This window comes from Heloderma suspectum, chromosome 7, assembly GCF_057233095.1.
Source record: "Heloderma suspectum isolate Gila_16-S chromosome 7, 16-S_ref, whole genome shotgun sequence".
Taxonomy (NCBI): Eukaryota; Metazoa; Chordata; class Lepidosauria; order Squamata; family Helodermatidae; genus Heloderma; species Heloderma suspectum.
Window position 1 is genome coordinate 35,113,802 of NC_139464.1, and position 22,664 is coordinate 35,136,465.

At 45.1% G+C, this 22,664-nt stretch overlaps 1 protein-coding gene across 1 annotated transcript in view; it reads right to left on the minus strand.

The window, feature by feature from the left end:
- The window catches only part of NT5DC3 (5'-nucleotidase domain containing 3), a 58,598-nt gene extending 40,191 nt beyond the window's left edge, over positions 1-18,407 (minus strand). Inside the window, exon 1 of the mRNA XM_084809622.1 lies at positions 17,950-18,407. Within this exon, the coding sequence (XP_084665748.1) occupies positions 17,950-18,196 (247 nt within the window). The 5' untranslated portion in view covers positions 18,197-18,407. The remainder of the gene's footprint in view (positions 1-17,949) is intronic.
- Between the last annotated feature and the right edge of the window lie 4,257 nt (positions 18,408-22,664).

Genomic DNA, 22,664 nt, shown 5'->3' on the forward strand with positions numbered 1-22,664 from the left:
ATCTCTACCTCTGAATTTTCCTTCCTTTTTTTTTTTTAACTAAATGTATGGTTTTCTATTGTACTGTGGTTTTAAGTTGTTCTGAGTGGTGCACAGGCACTGTAAGGGCCAGATATAAATTTCTACATAAACAAGTACAATTTTTAAAATTGCCATTCAGGCATAAAGCTTTTTTGACCAGTCACTCTCTTGCCTGTACCTACCTCACAGGGTTGTTGTTAAGATGAAACAGGTAGCCCTATATAGGCTACCCAGGACTCACTGAAGGAAGGGAAAGACACAAGTGTGAAAAATACATACATCACTGTAATAGCCTCAATTAATAGATGCACTAGTAAAGAGCAATGTCACAGGCCTGCTGTTGAAGTTCATAAGCCACTTATTTCCAAAGGGGCATAACTGAGACTATTCTGAAGTAGGAAGGATTTATACTATACAAGTGGTTTATGGATTACAGCTACATCATACCTTATGCAACCATGGATCAGGGCCCATGCATGCCATAAAATGCAGTGAGAGGGCATATTGCTATATTTAGGAAGCAAGGTTGCTTTAGATGAATTTCACCACCAGCTCAGCATCTAGTCATGTATTAATACCCAACACACCAGAGTTAAAAGTTGGATAAGAGATTTCCATCTTGGTTCTGCCCAAGGCAGACTTCAGAATCACAAAAACATTTTAACTGGTATATCAATCAAGAACAATGTCTAAATGCAAGCTGACTGAAGCCAAAGAAAATTCAGTTTCTTTGAATAACATGTGTAACCTATAATTCACTCTTACTTAACTGTTAAGATTGCTTTCATGGCCTTTATGAAATATTCCCTTCATGATATAGACCCAAGTTGTTGTTTTCTGTTCCTTCTAACTTATGGAATTTAAAATATTAACTTTTCTTTCCCACCTCCTTTCCCTGTTTCTGTCTCTTAACTATTTCTGAATAACCTAATTGGAAAGATAAGTTACTCTGTTTACAGCATACAGCAAGGATAATTTAAACCAAGGTTTAAAGTAAACCTTAGAGCTAGTACATAGGTATACAATAGCTTGGTTGTTATATAAATACTGAAAAGTGTTTGGATTTTGTTTAGAAAAGAAATCCATAATGGTTTTTAAAATAATAAATGCAACAAGAAACACTCTGCTTCAGTCTCTTACAAAGGCTAAAGATCTCAGTAAAACTGGCAGTAGGGTAAATTAAAAAGATTCTTCTACCTTTAAGCTAGAACAGCCACCATCACCACCACCAAGCAAGACCTGCGGAAGTAAGGATTTTGCAGTGTACAGTTCCAGTCAGCAACACCTTTTTCCAGGATATTCCATTTAATTCCTCCCCGGGACATTCTGTGGCCGCTGAGCAAGCTCAATTCTCATAGGGCTGTTCAGGAAGTTTCCCCCTTAAGAGTTATTCCTAAAGTTTTTTTGTACTTCTGCAAACCTTGAAGTTCCCCCAGCCTTGCTGATACCTACCTTTTTTGTGCTTATGGTGCTGTCTCGGCTAAGGACCGGCACCCAGAAGAGTGCTATTATACTATACAGCAAAGATATCAAACTGCATCCAAGGGAAGCGGATGATCCCCCACTGAGCCTTCCACAGTCCAGATAACATCAGGGAGTGGGGCCACTCCCCTGGTATCACCCAGTTGCCAGTCAAAGCACCATCTAGAGTTCCTTCAGCTGGCACTTCAGTCAAGGACTCAGCTTCACTGCACATGGGTTTCCCCATCCAGGGAAGGCCTACCTGCAGCAAAGATGGGTCACAGATCAGAGGTAAAAATGGAGTTCCTCTATCCCATCCTCTCCCCGAGTCCCCGATAGTCTCCAGATCAGTGAGTGGGGCCCAGGGAGGGAGGGAGGGAGGGCAAACCTCTGTGAGCCAAATGGAGAACCTTTGCAAGATGGAGGTTCCCCATCCCTGCTCTAAAGGATCACATTTGCAGCCTGGGGTGCATATTGATCCTTCACATTCTTTAGAGGTTCAAGTGACTTCTGTGGCTCAAAGCGCCTTTAATCTTTGGCCAACATGCCAGCTACAACCTTCAGCTGGATGGAGATAGCTCGGCCACAATTACCCATGCTCAGGTAACTTCCTGTTTAGACTACTGTAATGTGTTATACATCGAGCTGCCTTTAAAAATTGTTTCAAAACTGCAGTCGGCACAGAATAAAGCAACAAGATTATTATACAGGAACAGGGGTGGTTTGACTATATTATAGCAGTACTTTGTCAGCTGCAATGGCTCCCAGGCACTTTCTAGGCCCAATTTTGAAGTGCCAGTTTTAACCTTTAATGCCCTAAACAGCTTGTGACGAAGGTACTGAAAGACCACCTTCTTCCATATGTACTTAACCAAACCTTCAGGTATTTCCAGAGGCCCTCCTCCGAGTGCCCCAACCAAATGAAGTGAGGTAGGTAATCCCCAAGGAGACAGCCTTTTCAGCAGTGGCACCCTGGTTATAGCACAACCTTCCCAAAGAGGCTGGCCTGGCATCATCTTTGCAGTCTTTTTGTTCCCCAGCCCTTTTCAGTTATTGTCATTGTCTAAGGTGTTTTTTAGCATGCAATTGTATGATTTTATATAGTATTTGTTGTCTGTTCTTTATGTTGTATGGGACCCTATGGATGAAAGGCAGTTTATACATTTAAATACGTCACATGGTCTGGGCGTCTCCATTTTAAAATCTGGGTTTTAATTCTGGGGTTGCTTGAGTTTGGTTAGGTTGCCATTTTATGCTGCTTTTGATCTTATGGCTTTATGTCTTAAGTGAGAAAGCCCAGGCCAGGGAGCCCATGCCATCACCTCCTGAAGGGACCATAAATGGCGGGAAAGAACTGTTAGAGCAGCTGTTAGAGCAATCCTTCACCTTTCCTGGGGCTACTTAAGACCAGGCCAAGTAGTTTGTGCCATCTGCTCCTGAAGAGACCTTGAATTGGCCTGAGACAACTACATTCTGATGTTTGTTAGGGGGTTATTTTGGAAACATTTGTTTGCTTGTTTCAGTATTTAAAAAGTCTAAACCAACTTGGGTGCCTTGGCAGAAAGGTGGTATAGAAAAATATTAAATAAAATGTCTTATCTTGTATTTAAATAATTTGCATACTCAGTTATAAACCACCCAGAGAACTTTGTTATGAGGCAGCACACAAATGTTTTTAATAAACAAACTTTCTGATTCATGGCTCAGCCTGACACTACACCAGCTCTCATATCTTCTCTTCCAAGACAAACTGTTTCTTAAATGAGACTTGCAGTAGTCTAAGTCCAACAAAACCATTGCTTGAAAATCCTTACCTAATTAGGTATATGGAACAATATATTTTAAAATAGCACCCAAAACCAGAAGCTGCATAACATAATCTGCCAAAACAAAAAATGCATACCAGAGAGGCTATGTTTTGAAAGAGCCATAACTTATACCAGGAATGTTATGCAGCTGCCTCACTTAGACAAAGTAAGAACAGGATGTATACTTCTGGCTGCAAATGGAGTACAGAGCTGTGAGAAGGATTAACATACTTAATTACTCTTAAAGCTGTAACCACCAAAGTGCAGCTAACACAAACAGTGTATAAAATCCTGCTTAGTTTGTGATATAAAATTTCCAAACATCCCAGTTCATATATAATGGGCCAGTTTGCACGATCACCATGGGTTAAACAAGCCACAGTGGCTTGTTTAAGCTGCATCACATGCCAGGCACCATTTGCCTAATCATCTGCATGGGCGCAGTTTGTTGTGTCATCCAAACCTGGGCAACATGGTCTGATGGAGGGGGAAACACCCTAACACAACAACAGCCCACGGGTTATTTGAGGATTGTTTCCCCCTCCAACAAGCAATGGCACACAGGTTTGGATAACATGACAAGCCGTGCCTGGGTGGGTGATTAGGTAAATGGTGCCCAGCACACACTGCGGCTCATAATAAGCGACCATGGCTTGTTTATAAAACATCTAAAATGGGTCTGTCTGTCTGTCTGTCTCTCTCTGCCCCAGCTTCCAGCAAGATGAGGAACACAGAATATTCTCTTTTTTGAGAGACAATCTGTAGTCTGTTTTATGTGTCCACAGAAATGAGCAACTAGAATACGCTTTTAGCTCAATGTTGGAATACACCCAGAAACCCCCAGCCAGCTCAAGCATTATTGCAAGCTACCATCCTCCAATCTGTAATCGGACAGAACTGGTGGCCCCCATAAGGTATCAATCATCTCTTGCTGATGGGTTGGAACTGGGGAGATGGAAGCATCTCTCCAGCTCCAACCCATCAGCAAGAGAAGTCCGTAGAGAGAGGTAACAGGAGACTGGCTGGTAGTTCACTTCAAGTTAGAGGACAGGGGGCCAAGAACCCCTCCCCACCTCCACTTCAAAGTAGCCTTCCAACAAAACTAGTTGTGGAACAGAACTTTGTGACAGAATGCACTCTGAATATGCTTAGCAGGAATTTGTTTATTTCACATAAATAATGGCCAAGTCCTTTCACAGAAGTCAAGTTCCAGGCTATTCTTGGTGAGCCCTGCATCATCATTCCATATGATCACATGTGTGTGTCTCCCCTCACCCCTCCTAATTCCATCCTGCCCTGCCTCAAAAGTTTCTGAAGTACAAGTTCTCCAAGTTTCTGAGGTACAAGTTCTTTTAAAACCCAGTGCAGAACATTAATTGAATAAAATCCCAAGAGGGGCTGTATTTAAGCACAGAGTAGTCTCAAGATACATTACATGATCCAATTCCAAAGGGGACTGTGACCCCTTTGCCATTTGTATGACAAAAATAGACAAGGGGACATAAATACAGGGCTAGTACAAAACAACCCTGTCAGGCCAGGCAGTTGCAGGATTATTCCTGTGATTGCAGAATAGTTTTGTGTAGGCCATGTAGCTGAAAGAGTTGTGAAACACTGTTGATCTTTATTTTATACAATTTATGTATTTAAAGCGTGCAAAAGGCAGCAGCTGTAAAAATGATCTTAAGCTTCACAACTGATTTAAATGTTGATGTTTCAATTGTTATGCAAAGATGAAATTACTGGATGCATCTACACCCAACTCTACTTTTCCTTTCCATCTAATTCCAAGGAAGCTGCTGGGGTGCTGAACTGGTGTCTGTCGGCAGTAATGGACTGGATGAGGACAAACAGATTGACAAGTCAGAGGTGCTCCTGGTCAGTCAAAAGGTAGATCAGGGAATAGGGATACAGCTTGTGCTAGATGGGTTTACACTCCCCCTGAAGACACAGGTTCGCTGCTTGGGTGTACTTCTGGATTCAGCCCTGAGCCTGGACGCCCAGGTTTCAGCGGTGGCCAGAAGTGCATTTGCACAGTTAAAGCTAGTGCACCAGCTGCGCCTGTTCTTTGAGATGTCTGACTTAGCCACAGTGACACATGCCTTAGTTACATCCCATTTGGATTACTGTAACACACTCTACGGGGGACTGCCTCAGAAGAGTGTTTGGAAACTTCAGCTGGTTCAAAGAGCTGCTGCTAGACTGCTGACTGGAGCTGGTTACAAGAAGCATACAACTCCCCTGTTAAAACAGCTTCACTGGCTCCTAGTCTGTTTCTGGGCGCAATTCAAATTGCTGGTCATGTCCTATAAAGCCCTATACGGCTCAGGTCCAGGTTATCTGAAAGACCTATCCTCCCCTATGAGTCTACTCATGCCCTGAGATCTTCAGGGGAAGCCCTTCTCACCATCCCACCATCATCACAGGCATGCCTGCTGGGAACGCGGCGGAAGGCCTTCTCAGTGGCTGCCGCAATGCTCTGGAACTCCCTTCCCAGGGAGGCGAGAGTGGCGCCCTCCTTGATATGCTTTCGTAGGCATGTAAAAACATTTTTGTTCCAGCAGGCCTTTGGGGATAACTAGTCTGGACCTGTGAAAATATAACATATGGATACTATTTTTGTGGTGTTGGTTGTCTTTTAATGTTTTGATATTTTTACAATTTTAATATTGATGATTTAATTATATTTTTAACTTTTGTACACTTGTATTTCTATTTCTATTTATAGGTTTTAATTGTATAAGTTTTAACGTCGTAAAGCCGACTTGAATCCCAGTATTGGGAAAAAGGCAGGAAATAAATAAATATAATAATTATTATTATTATTCTAGTTCCCCAGGTCAGTTTACCAGCTAGAAGGAACCTCCAATGGCATATTCTCAAGCTTACAGAGTAGAAATTAGCTGAACTCTTGAAAACAGATCGTCAGTGTGAACATAGCAGTGAGCAGAAAAAGCTATACGGAAGAAAGCAAAAAATTAATTATCTATTTTGGTTTTCTTCTGGAGATGTCACACATATAAACAATTCCAAAACTCGATTAGTTTTATCCTCACTGAACTGCATAGCATTAAGATGTTTTCTTTCCAATACTGTTTTAATTAGAACTTTATTCTTTCCCTTTCAAAGCCAATTATTTAGAATGACTCACAGTTGAAAACAAATTAAAGTGCCACTGCCTGGGAAAATGGATTCCCAATATTCTTTCACTATTTTAAGTGCCTGATGGTACATTTAAACTAGTAAAAACTACCGTACATAATAAATCAGAGCATCAAAGCAAATTATAAAGACAGAATTCAACAGTTTTCCTGAAGATGAAATAATCTTATCAATATGTTCAAAATGAGAAACACCACTAGAGACAACCCTGCACTGAAGCTCTCATCTTCATGATACAGAACAGTGTATGCCAGTAGTTTGAAAGCAGCTGTATCTTCAAAAGTAAGTTTTAAAAAATTGTATGTAGCCCAGCTTACCATGAAAGGTTAATTTATAAGTTATAATGGGTTGGGCCCAAAGGTTCCCTCCTTCTATTCAAGGAAGGATTTCTTCAGAGGAAGGGAACATTTGAATCCAACCCAGAATTTAAAGCAAAAGATTTAAAGATATTGTTAGAATTACACATCTAAATAAACTTTGTATTTGGGCAAGCGTGCAAATATCCAGCAACTACAATGACATAAAAGCAGTATTTCTTGATCAATATATGCATGTGTGTTTTTAGCACCACTAAAATGCTGACAGGAATAGTATAAAAGTGTAATAAGTATATAGCTACTGCAGACATATTTAAACTAAGGCACTGTAAAAAAAAATACAGCTAGAACTCATCAGACGTTCCTCCACACATTTTGATGATCACACCATCCTGTAGCAATGAATATCATAGATTATTTCTGCATGGCAGCTAGCTACTCATTGTACCTTTCCAAGTGACTGCTTTATTGTATAAGGAACTCACAGCTGTGGAGGACCCAGGTATCTTTCTTCTAGCATGCCCATTTCAGCAAACTGAATTTTCCCAGAATTAAACCACAATATTTGGTGCCCCAAAACTTTCCACACCAGCCTGGTTAGTACAGCCATTTTTTCTACAGTTGCAACCTGAAACCCCCCTTCATGGATCACTGCCTTGTTGTGGCGAAGGGGCTTGTGTAACTCAGTGAAGCCATAAGCTATGCCGTGCAGGGCCACCCAAGACGGACAGGTCATGGCAGAGAGTTCTGACAAAATGTGGTCCACTGGAGAAGGAAATGGCAACCCACTCCAGTATTCTTGCCAAGAAAACCCCATGGAACGTATCACAAGGCTAAAAGAGATGACGCCGGAAGATGAGCCCCTCAGGTCGGAAGGTGTCCAATATACTACTGGGGAAGAGCAGAGGGAATTTCCAAGTAGCGCCAGAAAGAGTGAAGCGGCTGGGCCAAAACCGAAAGGACACTCAGCTGTGGATGTGTCTGGTGGTGAAAAGAAAGTCCGATGCTGTAAAGAACAATATTGTTTAGGAACCTGGAATGTAAGACCAATGAATCAAGGTAAGCTGGAGGTGGGCAAACATGAGATGGCAAGATTGAACATCAATATCTTGGGAATCAGCGAACTAAAATGGACAAGCATGGGGAATTTAATTCAAGTGACCAATCATATCTACTACTGTGGGCAAGAATCCCTTAGAAGAAATGGAGTAGCACTCATAGTCAACAAAAGGGTGGGAAAAGCAGTACTGGGGTACAATCTCAAAAACGATAGAATGATCTCAGTACGAATCCAAGGCAAACCATTCAACATCACAGTAATTCAAGTCTATGCCCCAACCACTGAGGCCGAAGAAGCTGAGGTTGATCGGTTCTATGAAGACCTTCAACACCTTCTAGAACTAACACCAAAAAAAGATGTCCTCTTCATCATAGGGGATTGGAATGCTAAAGTAGGAAGTCAAGAAATCACCGGGATAACAGGCAAGCATGGCCTTGGTGTACAAAATGAAGCAGGACAAAGGCTAATAGAGTTTTGCCAAGAGAACACGCTGATCATAGCAAACACTCTTTTCCAACAGCACAAGAGGCGAGTCTACACATGGACATCACCAGATGGTCAATATCGAAATCAGATTGATTATGTCCTTTGAAGCCAAAGATGGAGAAGCTCTATACAGTCAGTCAAAACAAGACCTGGAGCTGACTGTGGCTCAGATCATGAGCTTCTTGTTGCAAAATTTCGGCTTAAATTGAAGAACGTCGGGAAAACCACTAAACCATTCAGGTATGACCTAAAGCATACCCCTTATGAATATACAGTGGAGGTGAGGAATAGATTTAAGGGATTAGACCTGATAGACAGAGTGCCTGAGGAACTATGGACGGAGGTCCGTAACATTGTTCAGGAGGCAGCAACTCAATCCATCCCAAAGAAAAAGAAATGCAAGAAAGCAAAGTGGCTGTCTGAGGAGGCTTTACAAGTCTGATGAGGCTTTACAAGAAAGAAGGGAAGCGAAAAGCAAGGGAGAAAGGGGAAGATATATCCAACTGAATGCAGAGTTCCAGAGAATAGCAAGGAGAGACAAGAAGGCCTTCTTAAATGAACAATGCAAAGAAATCGAGGAAAACAACAGAATGGGAAAGTCTAGAGATCTCTTCAAGAAAATTGGAGATCTCAAGGGAACGTTTTGTGCAAAGACAAGCATGATAAAGGACAAAGAAGGCAGGGACCTAACAGAAGCAGATGAGATTAAGAAGAGGTGGAAAGAATACACAGAAGAACTATACAGGAAAGATCTGAATGTCCCTGATAGCCATGATAGTGCGATCACTGAACTTGAGCCGGACATCCTAGAGAGTGAAGTCAAGTGGGCCTCAGGAAGCATTGCTAACAACAAAGCTAGCGGAGATGACAGTATTCCAGCTGAGCTATTTAAGATCCTAAAAGATGATACTGTTAAAGTATGGTGCTGGAGAAGACTCTTACAAGTCCCCTGGACTGCAAGGAGGTCAAATCAGTCAATCCTAAAGGAAATCAACCCTGAGTGCTCATTGGAAGGACAGATACTGAAGCTGAAGCTCAAATATTTTGGCCTCCTAATGCGAAGAGAAAACTCTCTGGAAAAGTCCCTGATGCTGGGAAAGACTGAAGGCAAAAGGGGAAGGGGACGGCAGAGGATGAGATAGCTAGATAGCATCACTGATGCAATGAATATGGACTTGAGCACACTCCAGGAGAGAGCGGAGGACAGGAAGGCCTGGCATGCTATGGTCCATGGGGTCACGAAGAGTCGGACACGACTGAACAACAACAAACCTGAAACCATCACTGTACCTGGTAGAGCCTAATTTGAATGTCTACTTCAACCTCCTTTCACCTTCCATCTTTCAGCTGACCAAATGCAAACTCCATGGCTTCAATATCAGCCACTTTTTTCCTCATTCTCCCTCCCCTCAACCTTCTGCTTTGTTTTACCACCTAACATGATGAAGAGTTCTGGAGAACTCGAAAGCCTGCACACTATTTTTGTATTCCCCTAATATGGATTATGTCATTTTTCTCATGGCCAACACAACTACCTTCGCTTTTAGTATAAGACGGAACTGCATGTCACAAGAATGTAATGGGGAACCATTTTATTATGCCCTGGGATTGGAGAGTAAAAGGGAATCACACTCTGGTTTCTGCCATCAGCCAGGAGACCTGGGGTCACTGGGAGGCTGCAACCCCTGCTCCTCAGGAATAATATCAAGGCAAGGGAGAAGTGCATTTAAGTGCCCCTTTATAACTCACCACCTTGTCCTGGACTTGAAAAACTGATCTCCCCTTTGTCTCTACTCCCCTTCCTTTGTGTGTCTTGTCCTGCCATCAGGCTTACAAACTAAAATGACCTGTCTCTCTTTTTTATTGATGTGACCCACTTTGGGAGACAATCATTGCCTGAAAAGCAGGATAAAAATAAAGAAAATAAGGGCGCAATCCCATGCATGTTTAGACAGAGAAAAGGCCTACAACTCCCAGCATGCCTGAGCACCAGGAGTTGTAGGCCTTTTCTCTGACTAAACATGCATAGGATTGTACCCTAAATAAAATATAATTTACACACAGACCTTTAGAGGCTCGTTTCCCCTTTACTGTATGACTCTCTCATATGGCCTCTAATCCTGCAGCAATACCCTATGTCCCAAGCCGCTTACTTAGGAGATTAAAGAATACCAGGCATCTATTCCTTAAAAAGGAAAAGGTAAAAAACAAAACACACCAGCAGCCTTGTCGGTTTCCCTTGACTGCTTTCAATAAGGCAAGGTAATTGTCAAAGCTACTTTCAAGACAGTAACACACTGCAGAACCCTGTCAAATTCACTAACAGGGATAAACTACAGCCAGATTATGAGGGATATTTGGGAGCAATCTGTGAACTTCAGAGGCAGGTGAGTGAGCACCTTTATTAGACACAGGAACACAAAAAGGCATGTTGTATCACATGGGAATAAACTCTTGTGTTCAACTAGACTTTGCTGTCTCTATAGACCCATCCACAGTTACTCATATGGGGAGGCTCAGTGCTAACCTGACTGAACAATGCCATGTCTTATGGGTCAATAGCTTCCACCCCAGGCTCTAGATGCATTTTTAAAAAGAAAAATAAGAGCTTTTCCTCATAGCTCCAGCGCCAGAGTTCCAAAAGGATGCATGTGCTCCAATTCAATGAAGTGGGTAGAGAGCCAACATATACCTCCCTTAATGGAAACAAGAATGACTAAGGATTAAGCATTCATTTACCACTGAGGGTCTTGTGTTCACAACTGAACTGAGAGCAGGTGTCAAACCAGCTTCTCAGGAACAAGAACCATGAACAAGAACTAGTCATATGCCTAATGGTCTCTACTGCCTAATAAGGAGTAAACCCAGAAACTTTCTAGGAGAGCCACGCTTGCGAGAAACAGCACCTTCGTGCTAGACATCTTAACATTGGCTTGGCTTCCCCCTGCCACAACTTCCAATCCTGGCAGCATCTATGTGACTAGCTCCCCAACCACAATGGAAATTAACCTGAGCAGTCCATGTCAATACACCACGCATTGGTAGAGGCGTTCAGAGCACCGTCTGGTCCAGTTTTATTGGATGAGTTTCAGTTACTGAGGCCTGAGGATGCGGACAAGGTGCCTGGCCAAGTCCGATCGACCACTTGTGTGCTTGACCCTTGCCCTTCATGGTTTATTAAATCAAACAAGGAGGGGTTGTCTGGCTGGGTCCAGGAGATTGTAAATTCCTCCTTGAGAGAGGGAGTGGTGCCTGCCGCTTTAAAAGAGGCAGTAATTAGACCACTCCTGAAAAAGCCTAACCTGGACCCAGAGGATGTTAACAATTATAGGCCAGTGGCCAACATCCCCTTCCTGGGCAAGGTGCTTGAGCGGGTGGTTGTAGGACAGCTCCAGGCACTCTTGAATGAAACAGATTATCTAGATCCATTTCAATCGGGCTTCAGGCCTGGTTTTGGAACGGAAACTGCCTTGGTTGCCCTGTGGGATGACCTCTGCCGGGAGAGGGACAGGGGGAGTGCAACCCTGTTGATTCTCCTGGACCTCTCAGCGGCTTTCGATACCATCGACCATGGTATCCTTCTGGATAGGTTGTCTGGGTTGGGAGTTGGAGGCACTGCACTACAGTGGTTCCGCTCCTACTTGGATGGCCGATTCCAGAAGGTGGTGCTGGGGGATTATTGCTCTGTGCCATGGCAATTGTGCCATGGGGTTCCACAGGGCTCTATTTTATCCCCCATGCTGTTTAACATCTACATGAAACCGCTGGGGGAGGTTATCCGGAGGTATGGGCTGAGGTGCCATCAATATGTGGATGACACCCAGCTCTACCTCTCTTTCTCATCAAAACCAGGTGAGGCAGTGGCTGTTCTGAATCAGTGCCTGGGCACGGTAATGGACTGGATGAGGGCTAATAAACTGAAACTCAATCCAGACAAGACGGAGGTACTGTTAGTGGGTGGTTTGTCTGCCCGACTAGGTGATATTCAACCTGTCCTAGAGGGGGTTGCACTCCCCCTAAAGGATCATGTTCATAGTTTGGGGCTGCTCTTGGATCCAGAACTGTCACTTGAGGCACAGGTGAACTCAGTGGCACGGAGCACTTTTTATCAGCTTAGGCTGGTATACCAACTACGCCCTTATCTGCACAGAGATAGCCTAGCTACAGTTATCCATGCTCTGATAACTTCTCGTCTGGATTACTGCAATGCGCTATACGTGGGGCTCTCTTTGAAAACGGTCCGGAAACTTCAGCTGGTCCAAAATAGGGCAGCAAGATTGTTAACAGGGACTGGCCTGCGAGCTCATATTACACCAGTACTTTTCCAGCTGCACTGGCTGCCAGTCCATTTCCGGGCCCGATTCAAAGTGCTGGTGTTAACATTTAAAGCCCTTAACGGCTTGGGGCCAGGTTACCTGAAGGATCGCCTCCTCCCATATGTGCCTGCCCGGACCTTAAGGTCATCGTCAGCGGCCCTTCTCTGTGAGCCCCTGCCAAAGGAAGTGAGGTGGGTGGCTACTAGGAGGGCTTTTTCTGCTGCGGCACCCCGGCTCTGGAATGAGCTCCCTAGTGAGGTTCGCCTGGCGCCTACATTGTACTCCTTTCGGCGCCAGGTGAAGACCTTTTTATTTTCCCAGGCATTTTAGCATTTTAGCTTTCTAAATTTTTATCTTTGTTGTTTTAAATCTGTATTTTAAACTCCTGTACTGCTGCTAGGTTTTATTGTGGTTGTATTGTTATATTGTGGTTTTAATGTTCTATATATTTTAAATTGTTTTATTGTGTGTTGTTTGGTTTTAATTTTTGTGAACTGCCCAGAGAGCTTCGGCTATTGGGCGGTATAGAAATGAAATGAAATGAAATAAATAAATAAATAAATAAAATTACTATTTCAACATCAGGCAAGCACTCACTAGAGGTGTTCCTCCTTTTAAAGTTATCACTTATGATTTAAATATTAATTGCTTTGTCAACTGTGTAAAATCGTAATGACTAAGTAGTAGACATGTACTGCCACCACTGTATATCGTTCTGCACATTATATCAGCTTACCATATTTTACTTGCTACAATAAGGGTGGGTTGGTCTTACCGACATAAACTTAAGTCCGCATAACCTGCACTCAGCTTCATGTTAGTGAAAACCAGCTTGATCTAAACCCAGAAAGCACTGGTTCTATTAGACCAGGTCCTCCACATTCTATTAGACTTGTGGTCTTCCATGTGTTTTGGCCTACAACTCCCATCATCCCTCACCATTGCTTATGCTGGCTAGGGCTGATGGGAGTTTTAGGCCAAAACATATGGAGGGCCCAAGTTGCCCATCCCTGTATTAGACATTGTTGTTAGCATGCCCCAACAGATCTAATCTAGTTTCTGTGCCTGGAAGTAGCTGACTTGAAAGCTGACTTGCCATTACGGATATGCACGTCTGTGTGAAATGCCCAGAATAACCCATCCACTTTGCAGAGCCAATTGCTCTGTATAAAAGCCAGATGTTTTCTTTAATCTTACCACCTGAAGCCTATGTCTGTGTCCCTTTCACAAGGGGAAAGTGGAGGGATAATCTCTAGAGTAGAGATTCTCCTTCTCCAACCTGGGTTGCTCCAGATGTTTTGTCCTATGACTTCCAACATCCCTGACCACTGGCCATGTTGTTTGAGGCTGATGGGCGTTATAAGTGAAAGCATCAGAGCATCCTTCCCACCCATGATGAGAGCTTCAGGCCAACACATCTGGAGGGCACCAGATTAGGGAAGAGTGCTCTGGAGGGACCCAGGTTAGATAAGGCTGATCTACAAGCTGGAATTCAGCACCCAGAACTTCAGGCTTCACAATCACTAATACATGCGCACTCACTCCCCTCTCTCACTTGTACCCCTCCTCCTCTTTCATCAGCACCAGTTCAGTTCAGCACCTGCACAACACATCCAGAGCGGAAGCCATAACCTGGAATAAAAACACACCTTAATCTAATAGTGTCTTTCTTCTCCTGCTATGCAGGAAGTAGCTTAAGACAAATCTATCCACTAGGTGACATGGTTCAATAAAGTATCTGCAGCTAGAAAGCAAAGATCAGACCAAATTAACAGAGTAAGGCACTTGCAAGGAACCTGGTAGAAAGCTCAGTTTCCTATCTATATATTAAGAGGTTAATACGTTATGCTATATGTTAAGGTATATGTTAACTTATATGCTAAGATATATATGCTATACGTTAAGATATTGTTGGATGGTAATAGTCCAAAAGGATGCACCTTCCAAAATGGTCCAGAAGTACTTGCTTCTCAGTACAAAAGGCATTTGTTGCTTTCTTTAGAGCCTTAACTGAGTACTCAACTATGCACGGGTGGGGTCTGCAACAAAACCTTGTAGTATGGAATCCTCCTGTTCAGGGTTCAAGCCTGCCCACCAGCCATACCCTTTTCTAGGATACTTCATTCCATTCTTCCATGCCAACTGATGGAGGTAACAGCCCAGTTTCCCCTGTCTACTACTACATGCACAATGGAGGAAGGCTACCTTTCTCTACTGTTGGCCCGGGAACGACACTCCCTTTCTCTGTGCAGAGAGGCATGGAAAGATCTTCTCTGTGCCTTTAAGGGCACAGAGAAAGGACTCCAATAGCACAGGGGGGGGGGAGTGCTTTTGGGGAAAGGGGCAGGGTTTCAGGAGGGAGGGATCCACCCCCTGCCATCATCCATCCCTGAGAGGGTGTCCCAGGAAGCAATCTGGTTCCCAGGCCAGAACAGTTCCCCATTCCTGTCTTAAGAGGTAAGTGGAGGCCTCCTCGCCTCTTTTTGTTCACTTTCTCTATAGAAGCATATGTGTATGGGATCCAACCACTCAGAATGCATAAGTCCCATGGTACTTCACACATGTTGACCATAGCAGTTCTCATGGCAAAAAAATGGTAAACTTGGGGTCACTGTGGGTAGTATTGCTTGCTAGCCCTTTCTTTTTGATAAGCATCACAAAACATAACACCTTTTTTGAGAGCGCTCCTTTCCAGGCTTCTGGTTTTGCACTAGTGTACCAAACCAGCAGCATGGGAAGGTCCTATATACCTAATCCATTCCCCAGCATTTTACATGTTCCTCAATTCTGACCTGTGTGAAACCTGGACGGGCAGAATAGTTACTGCACATTCAAACAATAAATTGGTTATTAGTTTAATCTCAAGTAATATACTATTGACCACTTTCACATTTTAGTGATCACCTTTCAAGGGCTATTTCAGACATTACATTGCAGCAAGCCCACCAAGTTTGCCACCAAGTATACCCTCAACAGGAGCAACAACGAATCCCACCACTCTGACAAGTATACCTATATAATGTCATTCATTCAGGCCTTGACTTTTTCAGGTGCATGCAAGGAACAGCAATGCATAAAACCACCCCTATGTTTCTAGGCTGGTGACAAGGATATTTGCTTCCAAACAGTCTCTTCTTCTTTTTTAAAGCTCTGCAAAAGCCTTGCAACTTTCCCTATTTCTATGTGAAGTAAATAAAAGACTACCCACCTGTCACCCCTTTCTTGATTTTTTAAAACTCTAATACCTCTCACTCAAGTTGCCTCTGACTTGAATATTTTTCTCCCTATTTGCTGAGCCAGGCTTCTCTTCTTCAGAATTTGCCTGCAGCCAGGCTTAATGGTTACTAGAAAAACGTTATGTTGCCTGCTAAGCAACAGAAAAGATACCTGAGGACCACAACAAATGCAATGCATGGATATCCCAATTTTGTGGCTGGTTTTTCTTGTTTTTGCTTTTTCAAAATAAAGACAACTTTAAAGCACCCAACGGAGGTCTGTTTTTTACCAGAGCAGTAGCACTAGGAGAGGAAGATGTTTAACAGTTCCCCATTTCCTCCATGTGTGCGTGCGCACATGCACCCACACCCATCTTCCTGATCTAAATTGCCAACACACACAAACACAAAGAGCTACTATTAGTCCTACTAAGAAGGAAATACAAAGACTGGGGAGAAAATAGGAGATCACATGACAGATCTTCCACATCACATCTGTTTTGGCCTTTGATCTATGCCCAGGTGTCCTTGCAACCTGTTCACACAAACATGGCACGGGACAAAACCTAACAAAATTTGCTGGCTCCCAGCACAGGAGTTGGCTTTTGGTATACCACTACCTTCATCCATTTTAAACCACGCCACAGACCATCAGCCAATACCTGCACCTCATGGCAGCTACCAACTGGGCAGGTGAGTCTTCTTACCAATTTCACACATTTTGCATCCTACAGCGAGGTCAGGGCAGCATGCACAGCATTATTCCATCAATTGAGTCCTCACACAGCAGCCCTGTAGACAGGTTAGGCTGAGTGCCCTGGCCAAGGTCACCTACCTAGGCTTCATAGGCATGCAGCAACTTGAATCTAGGGCCTCCCAACCCCATACTTTTTTTTAACCCCTTATACCGGGGATGGGCAGAATCTACGGGTAGATCTCTGGGTGAATTACAGTAGATCAGCAAGAATTGCTGACTCCCATTTGTTTAATAGCAGGAACAAAATGCCTCCTTCCTGCCCTAAATTACACTGCCAAAATGAAGAAAGCTTGAGATAAGCAGGAGTGGATTTGTGTGTGGAAGGACTGTATGCTCCCTGCAATTCTGGTTTGTTGTTGTTTATTCCGTCAGTCGCTTCCGACTCTTCGTGACTTTGTGGACCAGCCCACGCCAGAGCATCCTGTCGGCCGTCGCCACCCCCAGCTCCCCCAAGGTCGAGCCCGTCACCTCCAGAATATCATCCATCCACCTTGCCCTTGGTCGGCCCCTCTTCCTTTTGCCTTCCACTTTCCCTAGCATCAGCATCTTCTCCAGGGTATCCTGTCTTCTCATGATGTGGCCAAAGTACTTCAGTTTTGCCTTAATATCATTCCCTCAGGGAGCAGTCTGGCTTGATTTCCTGGAGTATGGACTGGTTTGATCTTCTTGCAGTCCAAGGCGCTCTCAGAATGTTCCTCCAGCACCACAGTTCAAAAGCATCTATCTACCCTCGCTCAGCCTTCCTTATGGTCCAGCTCTCGCAGCCATAGGTTACTACAGGGAATACCATTCAATATCAATTCTGGTACTCAAAGGAAATGCCTGGGTTCAGAATTCTTTAATTCTATGTCCTTTTTTTGCACCAGGTTGGTGGATCTCCGGCGTCCGGTAAATAGACAGACAGGTCCGGCAAGCCTAAGGTCTGGCTAGCTCTCTGCTTTACACCACGCGGGCTCTGGGTTCAACCGGCTAGCGTGACCCAGTGACCTTGGCCAAGGAGAGCTCCTGTCCCACAGTTTGAAGCTGGGAAGGTATCGCGGCGGAACACCCCCCCACCCACCCCGCACTTTTAAGGGAGCAGGGGAGTCACCCTGGCTGCAGAGGCGCCACACAAAGGCTCGAAGGAACGAGAGAGAAAAGGAGGGAGAGGGAGAAAAGCGGGAAGAGAGGAAAGAGAGAAGACCAAAAAAAAAACAAAACCCTTGTCGCGCCTAGTCTGGGGGAGCCGGCGGGGGCGCCGTCTCTCTCCAGCCCCAAAGCTGAGGGGACCCCAAAGGTGCAGAAGGCGACCTCACGTGTAGGGGGGGCGCTGAGAAGATCCCGCCGCCCCCCTCAGAACCCCTCACCTTTCGTCACTTTCTTGGCGTCGTTATAGCGCTTCCACAGGTAGCTCTTCATGTCCGGAGGCGGAGCGGAGGGCTGCTGCTGCTGCCGCCGCGGGGCCAGCGTGCAGTAGAGGCTTGCCTTGCCGCCGCCGCCGCAGGAGCAAAGCCGAGCTGAGGCGGCGGCGGGAGAAGCGGGAGCCGCAGCAGCCTTCCCCGCTGCCGCTGCCCCCAGCAAGACCCTCACGGCCGCCGCCGCCGTGGCTGCCATGACCGGCGCAGCAGGAGCGGCAGCGACCTCCCAGGAATTCCTGCGAGGAAGATCGAGGGAAAGAAGCCCGCGCAGAAGCTCCGCGCCAGCCGAGGCTCTTCTGCTTTTCCAAGCGCCGCCGCCGGCTGGAGTCGCTTCCTCAGGCCACGCCTCCCCCGGCTGCTCGTCCGGCTCTCGGAGGGGATCGAGAGGCAGGAGGCGGCGGCAGCGAGGCGCGTCTACGCGGAAACTCCTCCCCCTGCCTCAAGGGAGGGCGCGCTCCAGGATAGGCCAGGGGAGAGACCTGCGTCTGCTCGTTTTCCTCTTCCCTCCGCAGCAATTCTTCTTCTCCTCCTCCTCCTCGGAATTAATGGCGGATCAAGGCCAAAAAAGGCCCCGTGCCCGCCACCTGCTGGGGGAAGAGCGGGGTATCGGCTCTATTAGGGATTGCGAGGCGTTCTTTTATAAGCAGCCGTCTGCAACCTGGTGGCCTCCAGGTTGCGGACCTGGAGGTGTAAATTTAAAGCTGTACATTGGCTTTTTCAGCTTTGGACTGCAACTCCCACTATCCCCCAGCTAGTGTGAATCTGCAGCCTCTTCCCACATCCCGTCTTACAGCTGACTGCATGCAGAGTCCGTGGCTTCGACATCAGTGTGGCTGGGGATACTGGGAGTTGTAGTCCAACTCTTATGGAGGGCACCAGGTTGGGGAAGGCTGCTCTATATGAGTTTTTTAAAAAAAAAAGACGCCCTTGAGTGCACTGGAATAATGATGAAGTGGAAGACAAGTTACTCTCAGGCCACTGATCTCATCTGATCTCGGAAGCTAAGCAGGGTCAGCCCTGGTTACTACTTGGATGGGGCAACGCCTGGGAATCAGGCTTCCTGCATGGAGCAGGGTGTTGGACTCGATGGTCTTGTAGGCCCCTTCCAACCCTATGATTCTATGAGCAGTGACTCTCTCCAGGACTTCCAGCAGGAGTCTTTCCCAGTCTTTCTTACTTATGCAAAGGGCAGAACCCAAGGGCTTCTGCATGCAAAACATGTGCTCTGTGATTATCTTGGCTCAACTGGTGAGTGCTGTTGATGAGTTTTTGTCATTGTCTGTTTTGCAGGCTAAATATTATTTGCCAGCTACAGCTGAACGGCAATACTTGCAACTGCAACATTGGTTAGTATCTAGGTTTGGCCCTGCTGGTTTTACAGCTTCAGTGTCTCCCTCACACTTATTGAGGCCAATCAGGTCAATCCGCCTATGATCCATATATATAAATACTTATTATTGGTAAGTAATAGGGAACTGGATTGTCCCATTTTGCCTAATCAGTGGATTGCGCCCTTGTTGTCCATAGACATGTCTATGGATCTCAGGTTGCATCTTACTCAGGAAAAACTTTTGCTTTGTGTCTGTTGGATACCACAACATCTCTAATAAGAGTTTGTCTAAGTCGGCTAATTGTTGGAGGTGTAACACAGCTAATGCTTCTTTTAAGCATATGTCTTGGCAATGCCCAGTAGTTGCCCCTTTTGTGGAGGAGGTCATTATAGAATAGTAGGGTTGAAAGGGGCCTATAGACCATCAAGTCCAACCCCCCCCCCCGCTTAATGCAGGAATCCAAGTCAAAGCATCCCTGACAGATGGCTGTCCAGCTTCATCTTGAATGCCTCCAGTGTGGGAGAGCCCACTTATCATTTATAAGGATACATTTTGTATTGGAACATTCCTTAATATTTACTAATGTACATTCTCTTTTGAACGATCTACCTGCTTCCTGAAAGTTAATGTGTGGTCAACACAAATGGATTCTCCATGCCCTTTTGACAGCTAAAAACTGATATTACGACATTGGAAGGAGAAATGCTCACCTCCTATAATGCAATGGATTGAAGACCTTACAAAGCTCTCAACATTTGAATGGGTGTTGTATAGATGCCACGTGCGAATGGATAGTTATTTAGATATTTGGTTTGAGTTTGTTGAAGTTTCTGTATATTTCTTAGAAACCTGTACTTACACACACACTGCATGTATATCCATTGAAATTGATATATTCAAATCTATGTGGCCACATTTTTTTCTTTTCTTTTTCTGAAATTTTATAATAAACATTAGTTTAAAAAAACCATGTGCTCTGCCACTGAGCTATGGCCCTTCCCCTTTGTGAAGGAACCTCATTGAATTGCCCAGAAAAGTGACACAGCCATGCAATTACCAAGAATGCTGGTTGTGGACATGGAAAACACTGTTCCAGTTCCCTGCTTAACCAAATGTCATTATAAATGGGACTTGCAACAAAATGTTGCAGTGCAGAGTACTCCCGTTCAGGGTTGAAGCCAGCCATGCCTTCTTCCAGGATACTCCATTCCATTCTCATTCCCCAGTTTTCTATCCCGCCACCACCATCCCAGCAACAGTCAGTCAGCATCCCATTGCCTAGTGAGAATGCTCAGTCCTCTTTGGACATTTTATGGGTTCCTCTCCCCTTATGTTTCTTTCTAAAGATTTTTTGAAGTTCTGCAAACCTTGGGTTTCCCCTGAGTCTGCTTATACCTCATTCTTGTGCATGGATGGTGCCATTTTGGCTACAAAAAGAACCCATGCACACAGAAAATCCCATGCCATAAATCAGGGGAGGAGCTGTAGCTCAGAGGTGGAGCTCTTCAATGGTAGAGCATCTCCAAGCAGGACAGGGAAATTCTTGCTTGAGGGCTTTTCTACATGAAGCTTTTATCCCGCCATTTTACCGAGGCTTCTGCTTCCAGATTCGTTGTGGGATAAAGATCCAGTCATTGGCACATGTTTTTCCTTCTCTGCCTTTCTATATTTTCCATTACATAACCTCTAGATGGCACTGTAGTATAGCAGAATTGTTCCAACTACACTAGAGTTTCATTTAGGGCTGTGCATGGACCCTCCAATCTGACTCAGAGGCTGCTTCAGGGCTTCTGAGGTGGGCCGGATTCAGCTCAGGCTGATTCAGGGGGCCCCCAACTTGCTTCAGCCTATGCAGCCGAAGCGGGATTTGGACATCCGAATCCTGCTTCACCCCCCCAACTCGCCCCCCAGCCCTTTACCTGGGCCCTTGTTTTGTGGGGGGGTCTTGCCACCACTGGGGGAGCCGCTGCCACCACCAGCAGCTCCTAGGTCCTCTGGACACGTGCCAGCAGTTGTCTTGTTCCGGGGGATGGGGGGAGCCATTTTTAAAATGGCAACTTCCTGCATTTCCGGAAATACAGGGAGTCGCCATTTTAAAAATGGCTCCCCCCTCCAGAACAACTAGACAGCTGTCGGCATGCGTCCATAGGACCCAGGTAAGGACCCAGGGGCTGGGCAGTGGCAGCTGGGCTTCCAGATTGCACCGAAGTGCGTTGGAGCGACCCACTTTGCTATAGGCCGCTTCATGCCCGCTCCACCTCGGAAGCAGTCCGAAGTGCCCCACTTCAACTCAGAGCTTGGGCTTCAGGCCGAAGCGGTGCACAGCCCTAGTTTCATTCCATGTTCTCCAGATATACCAGACTTTCCTCGAATTAAAAAAAACCCTGCTAAAATAGTTGCAAAGAATGGAAGAGGCCCTGGAGGATGACAACATCGTGTGAAGCACCTGGAAACAACCAAGAGTGAAGAATCACAATTGCACAATAAATGCCTCACGTAGAAAGGCTCTGAAACCCTGGAGAGCCAGTCAGCGTTGACAATACTGACCTAGATGGACCAGCAATCTGACTCACTATAAGGCAGCTTCCTATAGTCCAGTGAGTACACTATTATATTAAAAGATTGATCATCTGGCAATTTTAATTTATAAAGTTCTTTTATGCCTTGCATGGTTCTGACCTGCACAATAGTTTTGTGAGTCTAGGTCAGCCCTGGTCCCATTTTTCAGAGAGGACAATGAGGGATAACATGCCAAAGGTCACAGGCACACCAGGTGGACTGCCCCATACAACACGAAAGAAAACATTTCCACAAAACCTGCATGTGAAATGCCACATCTGACAGCCACATATATCAGGAATGCCCAGCTTCTGTATTCTTGAGGACTACTCTCATCCCACTATAGGGAATAAGACCCAGTGAACTCAGTGGGAGTTGCTCCTGAATAAACTGCATAGGATTGGTGTGTAGCTAGTTATTGGCTTCACTGAGTTCAACAGGACTTCTAGCCGCATGGTGATTCCAGGTGAGGCTTTTCTCATAGAGTCACCCTTCTCATTCATGGAGTTTTATGAGGGTTCCAGATGTCATCTTCTGTATGTAACCCTCCTATGTTTTCCCACCTTCCGCCTTTTTTCTTTCCACAAAAAAAAAACAAAATCCTTAAAGGAGAAGAAAGACGGAATAGCTACACAATGGCTTCTGATTGGTAGAATTAAAAGCCCTCCATCTAGAAGAAGCACCCGCTGTGCAACTATTCTGTCTTTTTCTCCTTAACAAAATGTCCACAGTAAGAAACAAGATGGAAGAAGGGGTGGGAAAACACGGGAGGGT